This window comes from Phoxinus phoxinus, assembly GCF_949152265.1.
Source record: "Phoxinus phoxinus genome assembly, chromosome: 6".
NCBI classification, from domain to species: Eukaryota; Metazoa; Chordata; class Actinopteri; order Cypriniformes; family Leuciscidae; genus Phoxinus; species Phoxinus phoxinus.
Genome location: NC_136881.1, coordinates 31,107,000 through 31,128,817, shown reverse-complemented (window position 1 = coordinate 31,128,817; position 21,818 = coordinate 31,107,000). Strand labels below are relative to the sequence as shown.

The following is a 21,818-nucleotide window of genomic DNA, read 5'->3' as shown; positions in this document are numbered from 1 at the left end:
TGTGTGATGCCATGTAACAGAGTCTATTTATTTGTTCTGTGTACTTTTCCTGTGTACATGCTCCATGTCTTTAAAGTAACAGTGATGCTTATTTACATCTGCTTTGCCTGAGATCATATAACAAGATATGCTTCCAAATGCAAGCAGGGGGTTTTGCCTGTCATTTACTAACAAGGCATGTCATTCATTTTCTGCAGCAATACAAATAACCACACATACACCATACAATATAAAAATAAGGGTCTAATACTCTTAACAGTAGTCATTTAATAGCTTAAAGTAAGAATGACTGTATGCAGCATTACCAATACTCTATTTTGAGACAAAACCACAATACAAAATTTTGTAAAAATTCAAGCAGTAAACTTAATCCACTATTAGTGTTCCCTTCACATGAGTCTCTAACATTCAAATACACATTTTATGAAAAAAAAAAAAACATTTCACAATAAATATGGCTCATTACAAAATACCATGATGAACTGTGCAAAGGGAAATATATGATTTTTCTTTCTACTAATAATTAAAACAAAACAAAAATCCCTAAATATTCTTTAGGTCCTAAAATGACTTCCACTGTAAACACATAATGTAATTGAGCTCCAAACTGACTTCAGAATATTTGCAGCTACAGTATTCGACTACTGTAAGTACCTGCAAAAACTCTGAATCTCAGAATGTAGGTCCCAGACTATGTTCGGAATAGTTACTATGTAAAAAATATGTATTCTGCAATCCTACATACTCGGATGAAATACTACATTTTCCAAAATGTATGTATCCTGCAACTTGACCTTCCATTTTCAGGTTGATTTATGAACTGAAAGAAACCTCTTTCTAGCCCCTTTATCTGATCCGATTGCCAGATAGTAAACGTATATGTAGCATACTTTCTAAAAACCAAGTCGTCAATGTTTTACTGGTTAGTATTGGGACCGTTCTATTGGTGCCATCAGCCAAAGACAGGTTGTGTGACATTTTAACAATAAAAATGGAACTAGAAGGCTGTATACAGTATATATAGCAAAGTAAAAGCAGCTAGTATTCCATTCCGAACATAGTGATGACAACACTGGCCTCTATATGACTTTCTGTAAACACTAATATGCTGTCACTGCAGACTGATATATTAATATCTTGTATATTTCTAATTTTAGAAATACTATCAACACAAATATAAGCTAGTTAGAAAAAAATAATATTCATAAACAATAGTTTTTGTACTCGATAGTGCTAAAAATTATCAATCCTTAGCATAACGTAATCCTTTAAAATCCCACGTTTTAGAGGATTATAGGAACTTGGGATAAGAAATGTTCTGAGTGATTTTCATTAACCTTAGAAGGTAAAAAAAGAACAAGTTGGGTTTCTTCATCTGAAAAGCATGTCTGCCCACATTTTGCACTCTGACTTCAGAGAGTCGTAGTAATAATGAGTTTGAGAATCAAACTTCCGAGGACCAAAAGGATGATCAGCAGCCTTGGACGCTGGGGTGTCACTTCCCAGAAGCATTCCAGAAACATCACAGGGCACTTTCATATGTCACTGGTGTCCCTGATGCAGACAAAGCACCTTGACTGACAGCTGCAATTCAGAAAATGACAATTAAGACATTTAATACAATGAAGAATGTTAGTACTAAGCTAGTGTCAGAATTCAGTTACATATATCTATGTAAATTGTAGACGATTAAAATAGAAACCATTATTTTAAATCGCAATAGTGTCACAATATCTTTGAATAAATAAATGCAGCCTCACCAAGGCTGTATTTATTTATTCAAAGATACAGTAAAAACAGTACTATTGTGACATACTATTACGATTTAAAATGATTGTTTTCTATTTTAATACATTTTAAAATGATTTATTCCTGTGATGAGAAAGCTGAATTTTCAGCATCATTACATCATTTTTCAGTGTCACAAATACTGTGTGTGTTAATGTAATTTTTGCACAAAACACAGGTTTATGAATTTGAAGCAAACTGAATCTACTGGTCTTAATTAAAGGGGCTGGAGCATTTGATTTATTTTCCCCAATTTAAAGGGGTGGTAAAATGATGTAAAATAAATCTCTGATGTAAAATAAATCTCTGATGTCCCCAGAGTGTGTGTGTGAAGTTTTAGCCCAAAATACCCCACAGATATTTTTATATAGCATGTTTAAGTTGACACTTTTTGAGGGTTTGCAAAAACGCACCGTTTTGTGCCTGGCCCTTTAAATGCAAATGAGCTGCTGCAGAGGGCGGGGTTTCAAGAGCTCGTGTGTGTGTGTGTGTGTGTGTGTGTGTGTGTGTGTGTGTGTGTGTGTGTGAGAGAGTGTGTGAGAGTGTGTGTGTGTGTGTGTGTGTGAGAGTGTGTGTGTGTGAGAGTGTGTGTGAGAGTGTGTGTGTGTGAGAGTGTGTGTGTGTGTGTGTGTGTGTGTGTTAGCAGCTGCGATTACCTCACGCAGACACACTAAAATGACAGAAACTGTTCTGTCTTTAATGTTAAAACGGAGTCAGACTAAGATGGAGAGACTCAAGAAGAAGTGACAACATGTAGAATGCAACAGGACATCTCTGAATGGTTAGTTAATGAATTTATGTTGCTGATGTGGAGTTAACTGTCTTCATTTAGGATATTCTGTCATGATAATCTATAAATCGCTCGTATAGGAACTGTTGTGAGATGCACACAGAGTGACTTTCTATTGCATGTGAAAAGATGAATGCTAAAGTTTGAGCTGACTCACAAATGTACTCTTATACAACAAATTTTCCTCTTCTCAACATGGACTGCGTGTTCCCGGGGGCGGGGTTTATGTACATTTTAGGGTTGGTGATGTCACTAACCCGGGAGGAATGTCGTGTAGTCCCTACCAGCCGTTTGTTGTAGTCCTTTTCTTTAAAAGCAAATATCTTCCTTTGCTTTGAACTTTGAGCGTTGTAACTTTGCAGATGTTGTTTATGCTCAAACAGCAACATTACACACTAACTAAAGTTAGAAAAGTGAAATCTTAATCAACCACCCCTTTAACACATTAGCAAAGTTGAGAGACTGCATTGTACAAACAATAAACCACACGCAGAGTGAAACCGGTCAAAGGGTGTCCTGCTAGTATGCAAATTCTCCAAGCTGTGGTGATACATTTCCATGAGCATCTCATGTGGCATGTTTATCAAAATGGATTAGTTGTCATCCACATTGTGTGACTTATATATATAATCTATCTAAAAATCTACAACAAAGTCAGAAAACTTTTAAGGCATTATCCTAACCATCATACCTCATATTCTTGTTTTTTTTTTTTGAGCATGTGAATGTGTAGATAGCAGCTTAACGGTCAAACACACACCACACAAATAATGTTTTGATTTTGTCACGATTGTGAACAATTTTGCCACTGTAGGACATTAATGATGCATTGAGAATTGCCATAGTAACTAACATCATCGCTCAGGGAGAAAACTGGACAATGTGATGCGTTTTGTCGCTTTTCTATGTGTAAAAACATTAGGAAGCAGGTTGAGGGGGGTGACGAGAATTTATACAGCTGTTATCTTACATTTGATTACCTTTTTCAATTTCTGTATCTGAAAACTACTGTTAGACCAAACTGAAAAGCACTGTTTATTTCAAATGTATATTTTTTTATGTTCTGTACATGTTATGTATTTGTGTCATGCATGTTGAATGTTAAAGGGGTGGTTGATTGCGATTTCACTTTTTTCATTTTAAATAGTGTGTAATGTTGCTGTTGGTGCATGAACAGTATCTGCAAAGTTGCTGCACTGAAAGTTCAACGTAAGCAGAGATATCGTCTTTTAAAAATCAGGAAGTTTAATGCCTACAAAAACAACTCGAATGGGACTACAACGAGATACTTCCCGGGTTTTATACGTAACTAACCCATACATTTACATCAACCCTCCCTCCGGAATATGCAAAAAAGGGGACGTGGCCATATTTCTGCGGCTTTGTGGAAGAGGAAGAGTTATAGTGGAGAGCTGTAGCCATGCCGTCAAAAGTGTGTTATTTTTCTGCTGCTGTAGTCTTGATCTGCTTCAAGGTTGGATGTGCGTTCAGAGATGCTCTTCTGCATATTGTAGCGAGTGGTTATTTGAGTTACTGTTGCCTTTCTATCAGCTCGAACCAGTCTGGCCATTCTCCTCTGACATCTGGCTTCAACAAAACATTTTCGCCCACAGAACTGCCACTCACTGGATATTTTCAAATTTTCAGACAATTCTCTATAAACCCTAGAGATGGTTGTGCGTGAAAAAATCCCAGTAGATCAAAGCCCGTCTGGCACCAACAACCATGCCACGTTCAGTCACTTAAATCCCCTTTCTTTGCTATTCTGATGCTCAGTTTGAAATTCACCAGACCGTCTTGACCACGTCTACATGCATTAAGATACTGCCATGTGATTGGCTGATTAGATTTTTGCATTAACGAGCAGTTGAACAGTTGTGTCTAATAAAGTGGCCAATGTATCTGTGTGTGTGTGTACAAAAATCTCACCCCACTCAGGGTTCTTTGGTTTCTGCAGGAGTCGAGGGCCGAGCAGGCTGATGATGAGCGCTCCAATAGGAGCAGTGATGAGAATGGACAGCACAGCCACAGTGAGGACATCCATGCCGTACTTCTGCAGCTCAAGGTCATTCTTGGAGCGTGCCATGTCCAGAGCTGTAGAGCCTATGGCAGCCTGAAACCAATGACACAACGGGATTGCTCTGTTAGGAACGTACAAACACATTTCATTCTTATTTGTCATTTAGCTCACTCTTGTCCAAAGAAACTGAAGGAATGGGTGCAGGATAAAGACAATAAAACAAAAGTCAAATAGAAGGTCTGTTTGTTATACTAGGCAATTTTACCTGTACTGTGGCTTTCGGCATCCAGGCTAGAGCAATAAAGACTTTCTCTTTCAGGTTAAAGCCAGCTCGCAGTACCGAAACAAAAGTGATGAGCAGCCGTACCGTGAGTGCGATGAGCAGAGCTGCTATACCCAGAACTGAGGACATATTACATTGGAGAAGATCAACTGCATGTTTGAAACACTACACATGTGCAAATGTGCACACTGCTTACATCCCAGTTACTTTAGGGCTTTTCACACTGCACTTAATCCCGGGTTATCTGCAGTCTAAGCCCCGCTTTTAACCCTGTATAATGGAATATTTCACACTTGTAATTTAGAAGCAGGGTTATCAGGTTTTTTTAGCCATGGATATGAACCCCTGCTCCAGAGCTGGTTTAGCACTACTTGTGCGCTGATAACCCCGTGTTGGGGTGCCAAACGTGTGCAGTGTGAAACGATGTAGTGTTTGAATGTTACGGCTAAATGCTTAGCAACCGACAACCAATCGCGTGCCTTATATTCACATGCTTTGGACTGTCACAGACACGCTGTGTGTTGTGTAAAAAGCAGTTTCAGCATTTGAAGGAAAAATGTTAAACGGTCATGGAAAAGGTGTCAACTGGAGAGAAGAAAAGACCATTTCATTCTTACCTTTATAAGTCAGGAAAAAAATCAGTAGTCAGCTGTGTATAATATGACGATGGGCAATGCTAGAGCTTTTATATAAACTGGTCACATGCTGTGTTTGTCCAATCAATGACATTGTCACCATTAATATGCAAATAAGAATGTTAACCCAGAGTTTAGGAATATATAGTGTGAAACGTCCATTTATAAATACCCAGGATTAATTGTTAACCCCGGGGTAATTTATGAGCAACATGAAGTGTGAAGCAAGATAACCCAGGATTAAGTTTACCTGTGGTTTAGAATGACCCAGGGTTAAAGGGATAGTTCACAAAAAAAAAAAATTCTGTCATCCTTTACTCACCCCTAAGTTGTTCCAAACCTGTATGAATTTCTTTCTTCTGCTGAACACATAAGAAGATGTTTTAAAGAATATGGGTAACCAAATGTTTGACATTTGATGAGACATTCACCGACATTATTCAAAATATATTTTTTCATGTTCAGCAGAAGAAAGAAATTCATACAGGTTTTGAACAACTTGAGGGTGAGAAAATTATGACAGAATTTTCATTGTTTTTGTGAACTATCCCTTTAACTACCTCAAGTGTGAAAAGCCCTTTCGAGTGTTTCCCAATCAGCTCTGTTACTAAAACAGCACAGACACTCACACACAGTCGTGACCTCCAAAGCACTAATAACAATCTCAGCACCAATGAGACCAAAAAGAAGAGGCTGGAACACATGCCAAAACCTTTCCACCACCTCCTCCACGGGTGCCTGAAACACACATACACAGAGAAATCAAACATTCTATCACTTGAATTAGGCGTTGTTGCAAAAAAATGTGAGTGTGTATAATTATGCGAATGAGAAAGAAAGTAGGCAACTTTCTTCTCTTTTCACAGATATTTTTGTCAAAATTGTGTGTTTGGGAGAAGAGATTCAGACCTTATCTTTTCCCCAGCCTATGCCAGCCACAAACGCCAGCACCAGTGTACAAAGACCTCCTGCGCCAGGAATCCCGGCCACATTACTGCCAAACAATGCAAACACAGACAGCCCCAACACCAGAAACGAACGTTTCAGCACAATGTTTCCCTATGCGGAAAGACAAAACACACAAATCATCAACAATCATGAAACCTGTTACCCCTGACAACATCAACTCCACATCAGGTTTTGAATTCAACATGACCTTCATAATCATAAAGTTTCTGCTCACGTACCTGGTCTCTGCTGGGGAAGTAATGTAGAAAGTACCCTAAGGCCACACCAGTGGCCGCACCCCCTAACACCTCCAGTGGTCCTCTCAGCACATTTAACCACACGGCGCCTGCAGAGGGCAACAGAGAGCACTCATATAAACTGAACCTCTAATCAAAATTTATATCCTCAAATAGGGCTTTTTTTTAGGGAACAGACATTAGTAGTTGTCTGAAACCATAGTGGATGTTATCGAGTGCACTCATTCAATCCCACAATGCACCTAAATAACAAGTGTACAACTGATGTACGCTCAATGGCTAGAGAATACCCATAATGCACTGTGAGAGTCACGCATAATGAAATCCTGCTTCTTGCCAGAAGATGGTGCCAGCAGCTGAATCATCCATCTATTATCCAAACCACTGGTCCAATGTGGGTACAGCATAACATCAAACATGTATAAAATAAATACCTTTTATACTGATTATTATATTGTTTAATAAAGATTTATGCATAGTTCCCATGATCTTTTCATCACTATTGGATGGTAAAAATGGACTGCATTTATATAGCGCTTTCACAGACCCAATGGCCACCAAAGCGCTTTACACATTGCCTCACATTCACCCATTCATACACCGACGGCGGTGTCAGCCATGCAAGGCGCCATCCAGATCGTCGGGAGCAGTTGGGGTTAGGTGTCTTGCTCATGGACACCTCGACACTTGGTCAAGTGGAACCGGGGATTGAACCACCAACCTTCCGGTTTGCAGACAACCTACATGAACCACTGAGCCGCTGCCGCCCAAGCTGCATTTTTTCCAGTTTCAAATGATTATTAAACAGCAAGCACACACTACGCAAAAGCAGCAGCCCATTTGGCGCAATTAGTGGCCAAATTTTCTCACTAGTTCTCGTTCACTCCTTTAAGTGAACTATATCAGTGGACTAATGTAGGGAATAGTGAATGAGCATATAATGGGCGATTTCGAACACAGCCCTGAAGAAATGACACTATCAAAGAAGTAAAATTTTCAAAAACATTTACATTTGTATGCGTTAATATACAAAATGTACAAATTCTTATATATATACATTATTAAAAGTGTGGGGTCAGTTTTTTTTTAAGAATGTCATATTTGAATGCATTATATTGTTCAAAAGGGACAGCAAAGACATTACTGTTTGAAAAGATTAGAGATGCACCAATAGTCTTTGCAAACACTCCTGAAAAAAGTTAAATGGTTTCCTGAAAAAAAAAAAAAAACTCATCCATAGAAAAATAATTTTCCCGATCACCAAATCAGAATGATTTCTGAAGGATCATGTGAGACGGTCTACTGAAAATTCAGCTTTGCCAACACAGGAATAAATTACATTTAATTTAATTTTTTTTATATAATAATAAAAAAAGTTTACAATATTATAATTTTATTGTGTTTTTGATTAAATAAAAACAGCCTTGGTGAGCATAAGAGACTTTTCTTTCAAAAATATTTAATACCAACCCCAAACTTTTGAATGGTAGTGTAAATACAAAGTATTTTTCAGAATGTAGCACAATGTTGTCTATTCTAAACATGTTCTGTGCATCTAAAAGCGCGTTGAGTTCCTCTGTAAGACTCTGTGGTTAAATTATTGATATCCAAATGTCCAAAGCCTCTTACTGTATTAATTTAGTTTAATTTAAGAATATCCTACGTATATGCTACATTTAGTGTTTTGGCGTACCTGTGGCGAAAGCTATGCCCAGGCAGGTGGTGAAGCAGGTAATGGCAATGATGTCATCAACGCTGCATGCTGCCATGAGAAGAGTAGGTATACCCTGCTCTAAACCGTACCCTTCCTTATGCAGAAGCAACATGGAAGGAACCACAACAGCAGGAGAAACGGCCCCGAGAACAAACCTACAGAGCAGAAATACTGAGCTATTGAGATGGTAGCAGCAGACCTTTCAGAGAGGTTCTTATCTTATCAGAATCAGCATTTACCCTAAAATAAAGCCCCAGATCCATGGAAGTCCCAGTATTAAATAGGAGACCAGAGCCATAGTGGTTGCCTCACAGGTGAGAGGGAACATGGACAAACGTAAACACACAGCTTTCAGCTTCTTCAGAGCCTGAAACACACATACAAGTATTATGTTAGTACAAAACAATTTAGAGAAACCAATTTAGCTTACTGTACCACCTTTAATGAAAAGTCTTTATGAGATCGAAATGGATATCAATAAACAATTGTGTTGGCTGAACTTTGAAAGAGTACGAAGCAGACTCTTCTCGGGCTGATGCAGTTTCATACCTTGCCGTCTAATTGCAAACCAGCCTTGACCAGAATGACACCCAGGGCGATGTTCCTCATAGAAGCGGACCATCTAACATCAATGTAAACAGCATCTGTCACCACAGGGATGTTTCTGAGGATAAAGCCTGCCAGCAGCATGCCTGCGGACACACACAGAGTGAAATAACAAAAACAGAAATCCCATAGTTATTCATAACACTGACAATGAAACTGACCACTTTGTCAAAATACAGGAAAAAAAGAATAACACAGTCTGTTTATCTTTGAGCTGTGGGGAGAATTTAATTATACACTACTGTTGAAAAGAGTGGGGTCTGTAGAGCATGTAGAGTAAAAATAATAATAATAACTATTATACCCATCGAGGCTGCATTCTGCCAATATCAGTAATATTGTGAAATATATACATAGATATATATTTTAAAAAATCAGCAGCTATTACTCCAGTCTTCAGAAGCTATTTCCATCTGAAGTTGTGAATTTAACTTGTGAGCAAAATTGGAATTTCGCATTAAACATTTGTGAATAAAGCACTGGTTCAATCCCATGTGTTTGAGTGAACAAAATTGTCACTTTCTGGGACATTGGCGCAAACTATCTGCAATAAAATCAGAACTTCGTGCAAACGAAGTCTGTGGCTCTTTTTTTGTACATTATATGACTTGCACCTCAGTGCGCACAGACAAAATAAACACGGTCATGTTATCTTGCGTTCGGAGTGATGCTTGGGATCGCAATTGTGTGAGACGGGGAGATAATTATACCCAACTATTTTGTTAACAGACTTTGGCTCAGGTGTTTCAGAACAAAACCAACTTTTGAGATGCTGTGCAAATTAAATTAATCAGCTGGTTAGTCCAGAGTTTGTTTGTTTTTGCGCATTGAGAGATTTATTCAGTAAATGTGTTTCCATCTTATTTATGCACATGTCTTCTTATTGGATCAAAAAATTATCCGCCTCAACTGAGCACAGATACGTTTTTATGTGTATTTATAGAATTTATGCACATTTCCAATCAGCATTTGTTAATGCGATAACCCAAAATTCATGAAATAGGTGGATGAAAACATAACTACCGGTAGTGTCACATGATTTGGTGCTCAAGAAACATTCTTTAGTATTATCAATGTTTAAAACAGTTGTGATGATTTTTGTGGAATCTACAATACATTTATTTTAGGATTTTTTGATAAATAGAAAGTTCAAAAGAACAGCGTTAATTTGAAATATACATATTTTGTAACATTATAAATGTCTTTACTGCCACTTTTGGTCAAATTAGTACATCCCTGCTGATTAAAAGTGTAATTTCCCTAAAAAAAATAAAAAAACTTTTTACTGACCCCATACTTGTACATGTTAACTTTCAAATAAGTAGAAGATTATGAAGTAGAAATTCAGAATTAAGGTTCTTATCCAAGTAAGCATCAGAAAGACCTTTTCTTTATTCAATACGGAAATAATGTGATGGTTACATATTTATAAAAAAAATAACAAGTAGTATACAGTACAGTATATGCTGTGAAGTTTGCAGTAGGTTAAATTTCCATCCCTAACATAGACATTATTTTCTTAAGATTTAACCAAAACTTTACGGTCGAGATCTAGTCATTTCTATATGAATCTGTGCAATTGCAGTTTTTCGTGAGGGCACTTCACTACTGGCTATGGACCTTTTTCACCCGCAAAATTTCACTAATGTGACCTCACCTTAAAAATGTTAAGAAATTGCTCATACCAAGAAGAGGAGGTAAAGGTGGCAGGTTCGGCAAGTGTATGCGTCCAAACAGCTTTCCCCCGGCTACGGAACTAATAAACAAGGTCACGATGCCAAAGAGGTTTCCGCCGGGGAGACATTCCTTCTCTGTAATGGACCACACCACCCCAAAGAGCACTGCGGCCATGGTCACTGCAAGAACAAACAGATACTGGGTTCAATCTTACCAGCAGATAGCATTTTTAGCAACCATACACCACTGTTCAAAAGTTTGGGGTCAGTAAGATATTTTTAAAATAAATGATTACTTTTATTCAGCAAGGACGCTTTACATAAATCAAAAATAGGGGTTAAACTGATTGTAGTTGATCCATAAGGACCAGGCACTCACGGTTTCACCATCAATTCAGTACTCGTGCGCTGTTATCTGTGAGCATAGCCGCACACACACCCGAAGCACGCACACACAAAGAGGCACGAACATCGAATTGATTACTCTTTCGCATCTCTGTGCGCTTGAACGGACACATACACACGAAATGGTGTCAAAATACCCGCCTCGGCAAGTATTGTCGTAAACAGTCGGTAAAGTCTTAAGTGAACATAAACGGTTGAGAAATAAATCGAATGCGTTTCATTATATTGGATCCGTGTCTTCGCTCTTAAAGTGACAGCAACCTATAAATTCCTGCTGCTGTCATTAATGTTACCGTTTTTTTCCGAATATAAGACGATGCTTTTTCTTAGAAATACATCTGAAAAAACAGGTTTGTCTAATATTCAGGGTTTAGAATTTTATGTCAATACACCCGGAACTATAGGTGGCGCCAAATACATGTAAAATGAGTGTGACAAGAAATACGGTGTGTCAGAGTGTCTTGTTAGAAGATTGAGAGCGCAAAAAGACAGTCTTAAAAACACAAACAGTCAAAGAAAAGCTTAAGAGCCGTGTGACTGTCATGTTTGCGTGTCTCGCTGACGGGACCAGACTTCCCCCATATATGATTTTAAAATCTAGGCTACATGGTTTTCACTACGAGATAGTTACCCTAATTGTTATATAATTCAAATGCACTACAGCTTAGTTTTATGGTATGCCAAAAAGTGTTCATTTTTAAATGTGTTTGTTAGTACATTTTACCAGTATTTACCATACTTTCAATACAAAAAATTAAATATGAAAAATATACAGTATGAAAAAAAAAATTCACATTTTTTTTTTTAGCAAAAAGTTTTTTTTTCCCCAAAAGGTGCATCGTTGTCTTATAATCAGGGTTGTCTTATATTTAGAACAATATGGTAATCAAACAACAAAACACAGCTTTTTTCATTTAATTTATACAGTGAACAAACACTATAGTGTCATTTTACATTTATGCCTAATTATCACATTTCTGTAACTGATTATTACACTGCAGTTAGAACTCAATTTATTTGTAACTTTGTTATATTATATTTATCTTTGCTTGTAGTTAGTGTATTTGATCTTATTTTTTGAATGACTGTCTTTAATAATGTTTGAACCTTATTAGTTAGGCTAGTAGTTTTTGGGGAGGTGTTGAAGTACTTAAAGTGTGCTTTAAGTAATAAATGGAAAGCAAAGTTACATTCGATCAAATAAATGTAGTCTTGGTGAGCATAAAGGCTTTGAAATGTCTTTTCTTTTCTTTTTTTACCGACCCCAACATTTTTGAATGGTAGTGCACGACGCGTTCAAACTCTACCATCCGGTTTTGGAAGATTATATACTCTGTTCTAACCTTTGGTGATAACTGCAGCCAGCAGGCCTTTGGGTGGGCACGGGCATAGTCTGCGCAACCAAGGGCAGCATTCGTACGGAGGGTCTGTGTTGGTGTAAGCGTCAACTGAAGACACCGGTCGTGCGACGTACGTCGTCTCCTCAGTCATACTCAGATTGGGGCTCTCTGGGCGCTTCGGAACCACAAGCACTGTTTGACTGACAATAAGGTGATGCTGTATGAGAAAATGAAGAGTGAAAAGAGAAGCAGTGATCTTAGCAGCAAAATCTAAATTTGCAGATATTTGAACCAATCCAGAATATAGAATAAAAAAGTCTGAGACCACATCTATTGTTTTAATTTGAAGTTGGCAAGAAACGGAAGTTATGATAGTCTTTCTTTCCCTATTGTGACGTATATCCGAGTAAACGGCTTCTCGAACTCGAAGAAAAAAATGTAGGGGCGGGACTTGATTTTGTCCATCGAAAATTGATTGCATTGTCGTAAACACGTCATCAGAGAAGAGAAGAGATGGTTACACTTAATTTTTAAATTATGTAGTTACATTGTACTTACTCAAATAAGTACGGAGTAATATAAATAAGTACTGAGTAATATTAACTACATGTTCTTACTATAGAGTTATGTTTAGGGTTAGGTACTTGTAATCACGCATAATTTACTGTTATTACTAGAGTAAGTACATGTAGTAACATGTGCATTACCTTAAAATAAAGCGTTACCAAAAAGATGTTATTTGAATGTGGAAGGGGAAGTTATTTTGATTAGATTACAAGGGTACAGGTTGCAGTCATTAGTAATAAATACTGAAAATCGGAAAACAAAAATAAGTTAATATAAAAAATACATTATTTTTGCTTGACTGCTCAATCAAAATACTTGGTAAAAAATGCCATTAAAAATGCCAAAGTTATTTTTGGAATAATGTTTTCCAGTCAATCAAACTTTATGCTGACAAATATGTAAATAACTAGTGCAATATAAAATAATATATTGTCAATACACTCACTGTATTTTCTTATTCATATTTGAATGTATATGAACTACTGATCTAAAGCATTACAGTGTTTGTTAATTATCTATATTAAGGTTATTAAAAAGTATTAAATCTTTAATATTGTCCCTCAAGTCTTGAGATCAGCTACAGTATGAGGATACATAACATCTCTCGGCTAGATATCAACAATGAAGGCAACTGTCCCATTCCATAGAACCAATTTTACAGCAAAATAGACCCCAAAAAGCAGCATAAAGTGGGGAAGTCTGACTAGTAATAACCTACTTCAGCATGATTTCCCATGGCGGAGGCTGCATCCTCAGTCCTCTGTGAGTATGTGGAGTGAGCTGAATGAGGTCTGGACTGGGCATCCTCCATGGCACTACACTTCTGCTCTATCTTCTCTCTGGTCTTCCAGCCATTGCACGTGCTCAAGACCGGCTCCTGTTCACGAAAACTTCACCTCTGTAAATATAAATAGCTATTACTAAATCAACTTATCGATAAAGCCTGCTAAGGTGTGATCAATGAGGAAATAGCCCGAGTACTAGGAGGGAAAAGCGACTGGTTTGTTAAACAAGTTAATCGGATTGAAACAGGACTAAACGCGACGCCTGGGCCATATGGTGGTTTATCAGACTGAAGAGCGCGTGGCATATGGTCTCTGTTTATAAGACTGTAGTAAACCACTCACTGAACATCTGAGCATCACTGACATTACAGCGCTTTTAGTCCATTTACGCACAATTTTCTTTAACTAATCGACTGTATAGTGTAATATTCATTCCCCCTCGTTCATGGCGAAAGTCATATTGTTTTGCGAGATATATATGTCTCTATAGAGACATGTCTTTTTCCTATGTGATGATTATAACTGTTGTGATCAAAAATAAATCAGTTGACTGACATGAAATGAAACAAAATCTCATGCTGAAATGTCTGTAAGTTTGACGTCTTCAAGTAACCGGCATGTGCTGAGGTTTATACATACAAAAACAAATAATATTGAATACACGCTCGCGCTTGATCGCAAAATTCGTGGATACATTTAATAAGGTTAATCTTTTACCCGATGGAGGCATCCGGAAGTGTGAGTGACTTTTACCGTTCGTCCAACCCAAAAAAATAAAATGGTCCAATCAGGCTATCTTCACAACCCCTTTTCTGACAAGTCCCATCTCCTGCGCAGCACGATTGGCTAGATTTGACAGCAACGGACCAATCACAAGCCGTCGTCAAAAGACTTCAGTTTTTGATCCCCTCATCATGCGGCATTCACGATGTTTTTATTTATATGGTTCATTCTGAACATATATAAATGCCACATATAATAAAACTAAAGCCAGGGGATTAATAAAACCCCCCACTAATGGCCGGTTTCACAGACAAGCTAGTCCCAGACTAAAATGCATGTTTGAGCTGTTTTAACTGAAAGCAACTTTCCTTGACATATCTTAAAATATTTTAGTGCCATTGTTTCGTCTCAAAATGCACACCAGAAAGGTTTTTTTTTTTCAAAGGCATGATTATAAAAGCTACTTAACTGCCCTAAATGAACTGTGCCTAATCCTGTCTTAATCTAAGCCTGTAAAACCAAGTTTGTCTGTAAAACCAGGCCTAAGAGTTTCAAAGATTATTCTTTTAAATTGCTAACTGTTTTTAATTATGGGTTTCAGTGTAAAAAAACACACAAAAAAACAACATGGTTTACTATTCTTAACTTTGATTAATAATTAAAAACTTCTAAAAGAAGATAGTAATTGACAAAATAATTTAATTACATTTGGCATATTATAATTTTTTTGACCAAGCAATTCATTTTTAAACAAAGCTGAAAATAAGATGACATGTTCGGCAATTAGGTGAGCTTGCAATCCGATATAACACAACCCATTAAAAGAAATATGAAATAGAGGGGTGTAAACATCACATAATTTGTAGTTTGTAAAATTCAAGCATTTTTACGTCAATGGCTAAGAATGATTCAATACATATTAAATTCAATCAAGACATGGATTTACAGGACTCATGAAGAGCCCACAGCAGCATTAGCTTTTTAGATTTGGCCAGTGATAAAACATCCTCAGAGTCTCCATCCTCCATCAATGATGGCTTCTGTTCCTGTTACGTAGGCAGACTGCAGGAATAAAAATGATTTTTAATGAACTTGAAAGCATGAATAATATGTGTAGAAAGCCATATAAATATCCAAGTGAACAGTAAAAAACTACATCAGTGCCAAATGTTGTGTCTTAAAATGATATCATAGAAAAGAAGAGGGTATAATGGTCAAATACTCACCTCATCTGAGGCCAGGTACACACACAGATGTGCCACTTCCTCTGCCGTGCACATTCTACCAGTCTTCTGTCTGGCCATAAAGTCTTTAAAAGCCTGAGAGGTGAAAGACAGGAACTCTATAACAAAGAGACTGACAGACTGAACTGTGTGTTTATATGATTAGCGTTTTACTGTTTATGTAAAAAAAAAAAAAAAATGTATTCAGTCAGGCAAAAAACTCTATTGTAAGGGCCTTCATTGTTCAGGTGCTAATGCCAAAAAATAGGGAAAGTCAATTATTTTCAGAGAGGCATTGTAAATGCACAAACACAATCATTCTCAGAGGTTTGCAAAGAGCAGATGTGTCATGTTATTCTGCTGACCGTTGGAACACAGATTTCAAATTCATGGTGGAACACTTTTACAAATTTTTACATTTACTCATGCATGCATGCATACATATATGTATATATATATATATATATATATATATATATATATATATATATATATATATATACATATATATACAGGTGCTTGTCATATAATTAGAATATCATCAAAAAGTTGATTTATTTCAAGAATTCAACTTAACAGGTGAAACTAATATATTATAGACTCATTACATGCAAAGTGGTGTAAATTTTAGAGTTGGTGATGTCAGGAGGAATGTTGTGTAGTCTCTACCAGCCTTTTGTTGTAGTCCTTAAAAAGCTATTTCTTTAAAAGCAAATATCCCCCTTTGCTTTGAACTTTGAGCATTGTAACTTTCCAGATGTTGTTTATGCTCAAACAGCAACATTACAAACCAACTAAAGTGAAATCATAATCAACCACCCCTTTGATGTAACAAATACAACCTATGTAATGCCACTGAAAACCAAAGTGACTCATTTCACTTTCGCTTTTATTCTCGTGCACCAACTCGTTTGCAAAACTGAACAGCCAATCAGAGCTATCTCTCTCACCGATTGTCCGACACTGATTCGACATGCTGAATCTGGTGGACTGTCGCCGGCGTGAGGAACACACTGCAAAAACTAGCCCGAAAGACGCTCACTGACGTCCGACTGTCAGCTAAGGCACTTAGCTGATAAAGAGCAACTGCCATGTTTCATGTGTGAAACGTCTCTGGCTGTGCTTCAGCTGGCTGTTACCCATCTTTCCTGAGAGCTCTCACACTAAAAACTGAGTTTTGCATTAGTAAAAAATATATATATTTGAAAATTACGCAAACAGCTTTAGATTACTGTGTAGCCCAATGTCTTTGTGATGGGGAAGCAGTACCTGCTCTGGATCAGGTCTAGCCTGAATTCTCCCACGTAAAGATGGCGTATCTACAGTTCCTGTAAAGTTCAAGAGAAGCAAAATGACTTATTTAATCATTAGGTAAAGAGGGACTCAATAGAGGAAAACAATCAATAAAGTAGCTTACCAGGGCAGACACAATTGCAGCGGATCCCTTGCTCCAGGAAATCAGCTGCCACTGATTTGGTCAGTCCAATGACGGCAGCTTTAGATGTGCTGTAGACACATCTGTTAGCAACTCCTGGACATGCAATTAAAGATAAGCAATTAGGAGAGGGCAAACTTCACTTGACCTTGCATTTATCCATCCATCAGCCAAACTACAGATAATGGGGGTAAAATAATATGCCAAGAGCTACATGGAACAATGTCAATCATCACATGTAATTAAGCGCAAATGGCCAAACCTCGATGTACAACATGATGTATTATAGCAGCCTGTTTATAATTCAGCACCAAAATGCAAATGGATTGCAAGAGAACATAATATTTACCTTTGATACTAGATGCCACAGATGCCATATTGATGATATTACCAGATTTGTGAGCCAGCATCTATATGGTGATGGATATGGGGAATTTAGTTTAAATTGGCTGACTCGTTAAAGTAACATTTTACTTCAAATCAGATGACATGCAGAACAGATGCATAACCTAATATGCATTACTGCCCAAAGGTCAATAAATGTTTATTCAAGAAATTCATATTTGAATTCAGCACGGATGCATTAAATTGAACAACAGTGACAGAAAAAAAAACAGTGTTATAATAATGTTATATTTGCTATGTTATAATGTTAATGTTATAATATTATAACATATTTCTATTTCAAATAATTGTTCTTTTGAACTTCCTATTTATCAAAGCATCTTTAAAAAAATGTATCACGGTTTCCACAAAAAGTAAAGCAGTACAACTGTTTTCAACAGTGATAATAGGTTACAGATTACCGTAATTACGAGATGATAACATGTGACGTTCAACTCTAAATGTGAAGGTCTCTAAGGTCAAAATGTAAACTAGCATGTGTTCTGGTCTAATCCTAGAGAAGAGAAGGGTAAGATGACCTTAGGAAGGAAGGCCTTGATCATCAGGTACATGCTACGAACATTCACGTTCATGGTGAAATCCCAGTCTGATTCCTCACACTCCAGTATTGAGCCGTGATGGACAAAACTGTGTGAAAGAAAGATGAAACAAAGTCATGCTTTTTTTGTCATTCCTGAAAAGTGATTTCTGGAGGGTGGTGTATTCTGAAACTAAGCAGGATAGGCTACATGTAGAAACATTTGTGTGTCTTTAAAAGTTAGCTAAAGTTATATATTCACTGATTTAAGGAGAAATACCCACCCAGCTACATTGAAGAGCACATCCACGTGGTCAAAGTCCTTGGCCAGGGCCTCAACTTGGTCTTTCTTGGTAACATCAACAACTTTGGTTTTGATACCTAATAAAGCAAGAGGAGAAACAACATTCCAGGAATCAGAAGAGCATACAAAAGCCTGAGGGGAGAAGCACCCTTGAACTAAAACAATTGGTTTTCAACATAATGGGATTATGTGTTAAAACAGAGCGGTATGAAAAGGGGGGCTACTAGAAGGCCCACTAGCCTTTGAAATCTCTTTGTGGGGGGGGGGGGGGGGGGGGGGGAAGTCTGATACAGACATGCTCAAAGATCAGAGAAGATGCTTTAGCAAATTAAGAAGCAAACACATGTGACTAGGTGTCCATCACAAAAGTTTGGATTTGAAAGATATTTAGACATTTCAGGTAATAACAATATATTTAAATAAAACGTAACACTTTAGTTTAGGGTCCAATTCTCACTATTAACTAGTTGCTTATTAGCATGCATATTATTATATTGGCTGTTTATTAGTACTTATAAGGGACATATTAATGCGTTATTCTGCATGATCATATTCTACATCCCTAATCCTTAACAACTAACTACCTTACTAACTATTAATAAGCAGTAATTAGAAGCTTATTGAGGCAAAAGAGTCAAGACATGGTTAATAATTAGTTAATAGTGAAAAATGTGATAAAAAAAACATTAAAAATGTTTCTGTAAACACTAACATATTTAACATACTTCAACAGAGACAGTAAAGACATGTATAATGTTACAAAAGATTTATAGTTCAAATAAATGCGTTTCTTTTAAACTTTTTATGAATCAAAGAATCCTGGGGGGAAAAGGTAGCACAACTGTTTTCAACATTAATAAAACATAAATGTTATTGAGCATCAAATCAGCATATTAGAATAATTTCTGAAGGATCATGTGATGAGACTGGAGTAATGATGCTGGAAATTCAGCTTTGCCAAGACAGGAAAATATTACAATTTAAAATACAATAGAAATCAGTTATTTTAAATTGTAATAATATTTCACAAGATTACAGTTTTTACTGTATGTTCGATCAAATAAATCCAGCCTTGATGAAAATAACAGACTTATTTCAAAAACTGTTAAAAAAAACAACCCCAAACTTGTGAACAGTTTGTTCAAAATCTGTATGAATTGCTTTCTTGTGTAGAACACAAAGGAAGATATTTTGAAGAATATGGGTAACCAAACAGTTGATGGGCCCCATTGACTTCCATAGTAAGGGAAAAATTAATGGGGACCATAAACTGTTTGGTTACCGACATTCTTCAAAGCACATTACATACAGGTTTGGAACAACTTGAGGGTGAGAAAATGATGGGTGGACCATCCCTTAAAAGATCTTGATTCTGTTTAGATTTTTTTTTTTATTCACATTTTCCACTAGGTGGCAATACATAGCTAGTCAATGAGTTACCTGGAATGCCATCCAGCTCTTTAAGTTTCTCCTCGTTGATATCTGTAGCGGTGACTTGAGCACCTTCCTTGGCAAAAGCCTGTTACATTTAAGAAGACTACAGTTAAAGTAAATAAACAACAACATGCATAATTAACATTAGGTTGTTCTAACCTTACAAATAAAAACATGCACTTTGCTTCAATGAATGAGCAATCAGTGTGTGTTCCGAGTCTGACTCTTGTCTTGTTCATCACACTACTACTAAACCACATGATGTGTGTTAACTTTCACACAGCAGGGCTTAGGTAATATACATTTTCCCCCATATAAACGTTTCAATAACGCTCTACAAATGAGATTTCATTTGACAACAATTTGTGCAATGGCATGTGTTTCCTCCATGTGATCTGCCAAACGGCTCAGGGCTATGGTGTTACCTCAATCTGTAGTTTCTCTCATTTAATAATCATTTGAATATTCACTTGATATGGAAATGTATTCACCGTCCTAGCAGGTGTGCATCTTAACCACCTCCAGCGGTCTGCTGATAACGTGCCATTGACTCGCAGAGATCAAATTTGCCTAAATGATTTGAGACACTATTTTCTTCACCCCTTAATGATTAATTATAGGATTTTTATAACAAAAAAAAAATTGCTGGTAAAAATAGAAAACAGGCTGCAAAAGCTAGAAAAATTCTACCCCCGAGATGGGTTTAACATTTACCATAGTGTTACAATCTCCAAGAATTCTGCATCTACACTTGACAGACTCGGAAATACCATGCTGACAGCCCTTGCATGACAAGTTTTTATTCAAAAGGGAAACACATGGCAATTGTAAACCCCTCAGAGTAAATCCATTTATTATACGCATCAAAGTGGCACACAGGGCTGTCAATAAGCCAAAGCAGAGTGCTGCAAACTTATAGAGCTGTAAGGAGGAAGTGATGGAAGGAAAATAAATGGTTACTATTGCAGAGGCTTTTCCAATGCCTTGTGCTGCTGCAGAAAGGACAATCACTTTCCCGTCCAAACGGCCCATTTTCTTCGATAATAACCTAAACGTGAAAAAGCAAAAGGTTCTTTAGTTTGATTAGATGCTATAAAATATATAATGAAGACACAATTTCCTTTTTAGTCATATTGAACAGTTAATGTTTAATATCCCAATGGAAGTGTTATATCCCATGAAAAAGTCATGTTTATGTCCCATTTTTACTCAAATATCCAGATACATTATATTCAGAATGAGCAACATAACATACAATGCAAAGGAATCAGTGAGTTAATGAAGAGTTCTCGTTTGCAACAAACAAATGACTTGGTTGATAATAAGTTGATGGGTCTCTGAAGCAGTGTACGATAAATCTTGGATCATAAGGATGTATTATCATGCATTATATGACGATAATTTAGTTACGTTTGAAAATGGGTCTAAAGCGTGTCACGTGACGAGTGTAAAGGTAATTCAGTGCAGCAGTAAGTCTTATAAATGACTGTAAACATAATAATAAAAATACGTTTGAGCGCCCTACCTACTTCACAATTACAAAACGCTTAATACAGGTAGAGCCTGTGTTTACAACAACGAGGAAAAGTGGAACAACTTACTTTCAACTTGAACTTGTGTGCTCCAGAAAATGACACGTGATGAACAAACGCCCCTGTCTGTCTTTCAGGTTTCAATTTTCTATCAAAATAAAAGTCATTAAAAATTGTTATTTTGTACTAGTAGAGGAATTAATGAAAAGCATAAAATGTGATTATTTGTTTTAGGGCAAATACGTAGCCTATATGATTTAAATAATAATAATAATGCTAATATTACAAGATTTTATTTTATGACATGTAGCCTAATTGTGTTATGAGTATATATATTTTTTCATGAATAATAGCAGGAACTGGAGATGGGAGATGTATAATAAACCTCCATTCAGAATGAAACAGATGTCTATAATCGTTCCAGTCAAAGA

The 21,818-nt window shown here is 36.8% G+C and overlaps 2 protein-coding genes across 3 annotated transcripts; both read right to left on the bottom strand.

The window, feature by feature from the left end:
• Positions 1-15: 15 nt before the first annotated feature.
• Positions 16-14,638, bottom strand: LOC307000766 (sodium/hydrogen exchanger 9B2). Of its 2 annotated transcripts, none has more exons than XM_079616600.1 (13): positions 14,532-14,638; positions 13,748-13,927; positions 12,466-12,679; positions 10,727-10,897; positions 8,985-9,127; positions 8,675-8,802; positions 8,415-8,590; positions 6,704-6,810; positions 6,426-6,575; positions 6,146-6,254; positions 4,864-5,000; positions 4,508-4,691; positions 16-1,584 (listed from the first exon to the last, which is right to left on the bottom strand). In XM_079616600.1, exons 2-13 carry the CDS (start codon positions 13,838-13,840, stop codon positions 1,523-1,525), a joined length of 1,674 nt encoding a protein of 557 aa, XP_079472726.1. In that variant the 5' UTR covers positions 13,841-13,927; positions 14,532-14,638; the 3' UTR covers positions 16-1,522. The 2 variants fall into 2 exon arrangements, with proteins under 2 accessions (XP_079472726.1, XP_079472727.1); XM_079616601.1 differs by having other exon boundaries at positions 14,370-14,534.
• Positions 14,639-14,719: 81 nt separating this feature from the next.
• On the bottom strand, positions 14,720-21,535 carry bdh2 (3-hydroxybutyrate dehydrogenase, type 2). The gene is made up of 10 exons (XM_079616628.1): positions 21,457-21,535; positions 20,816-20,903; positions 19,862-19,940; positions 18,402-18,498; positions 18,119-18,227; positions 17,545-17,605; positions 17,178-17,291; positions 17,030-17,088; positions 15,764-15,856; positions 14,720-15,599 (listed from the first exon to the last, which is right to left on the bottom strand). Exons 2-10 carry the CDS (start codon positions 20,885-20,887, stop codon positions 15,546-15,548), a joined length of 738 nt encoding a protein of 245 aa, XP_079472754.1. The 5' UTR covers positions 20,888-20,903; positions 21,457-21,535; the 3' UTR covers positions 14,720-15,545.
• Between the last annotated feature and the right edge of the window lie 283 nt (positions 21,536-21,818).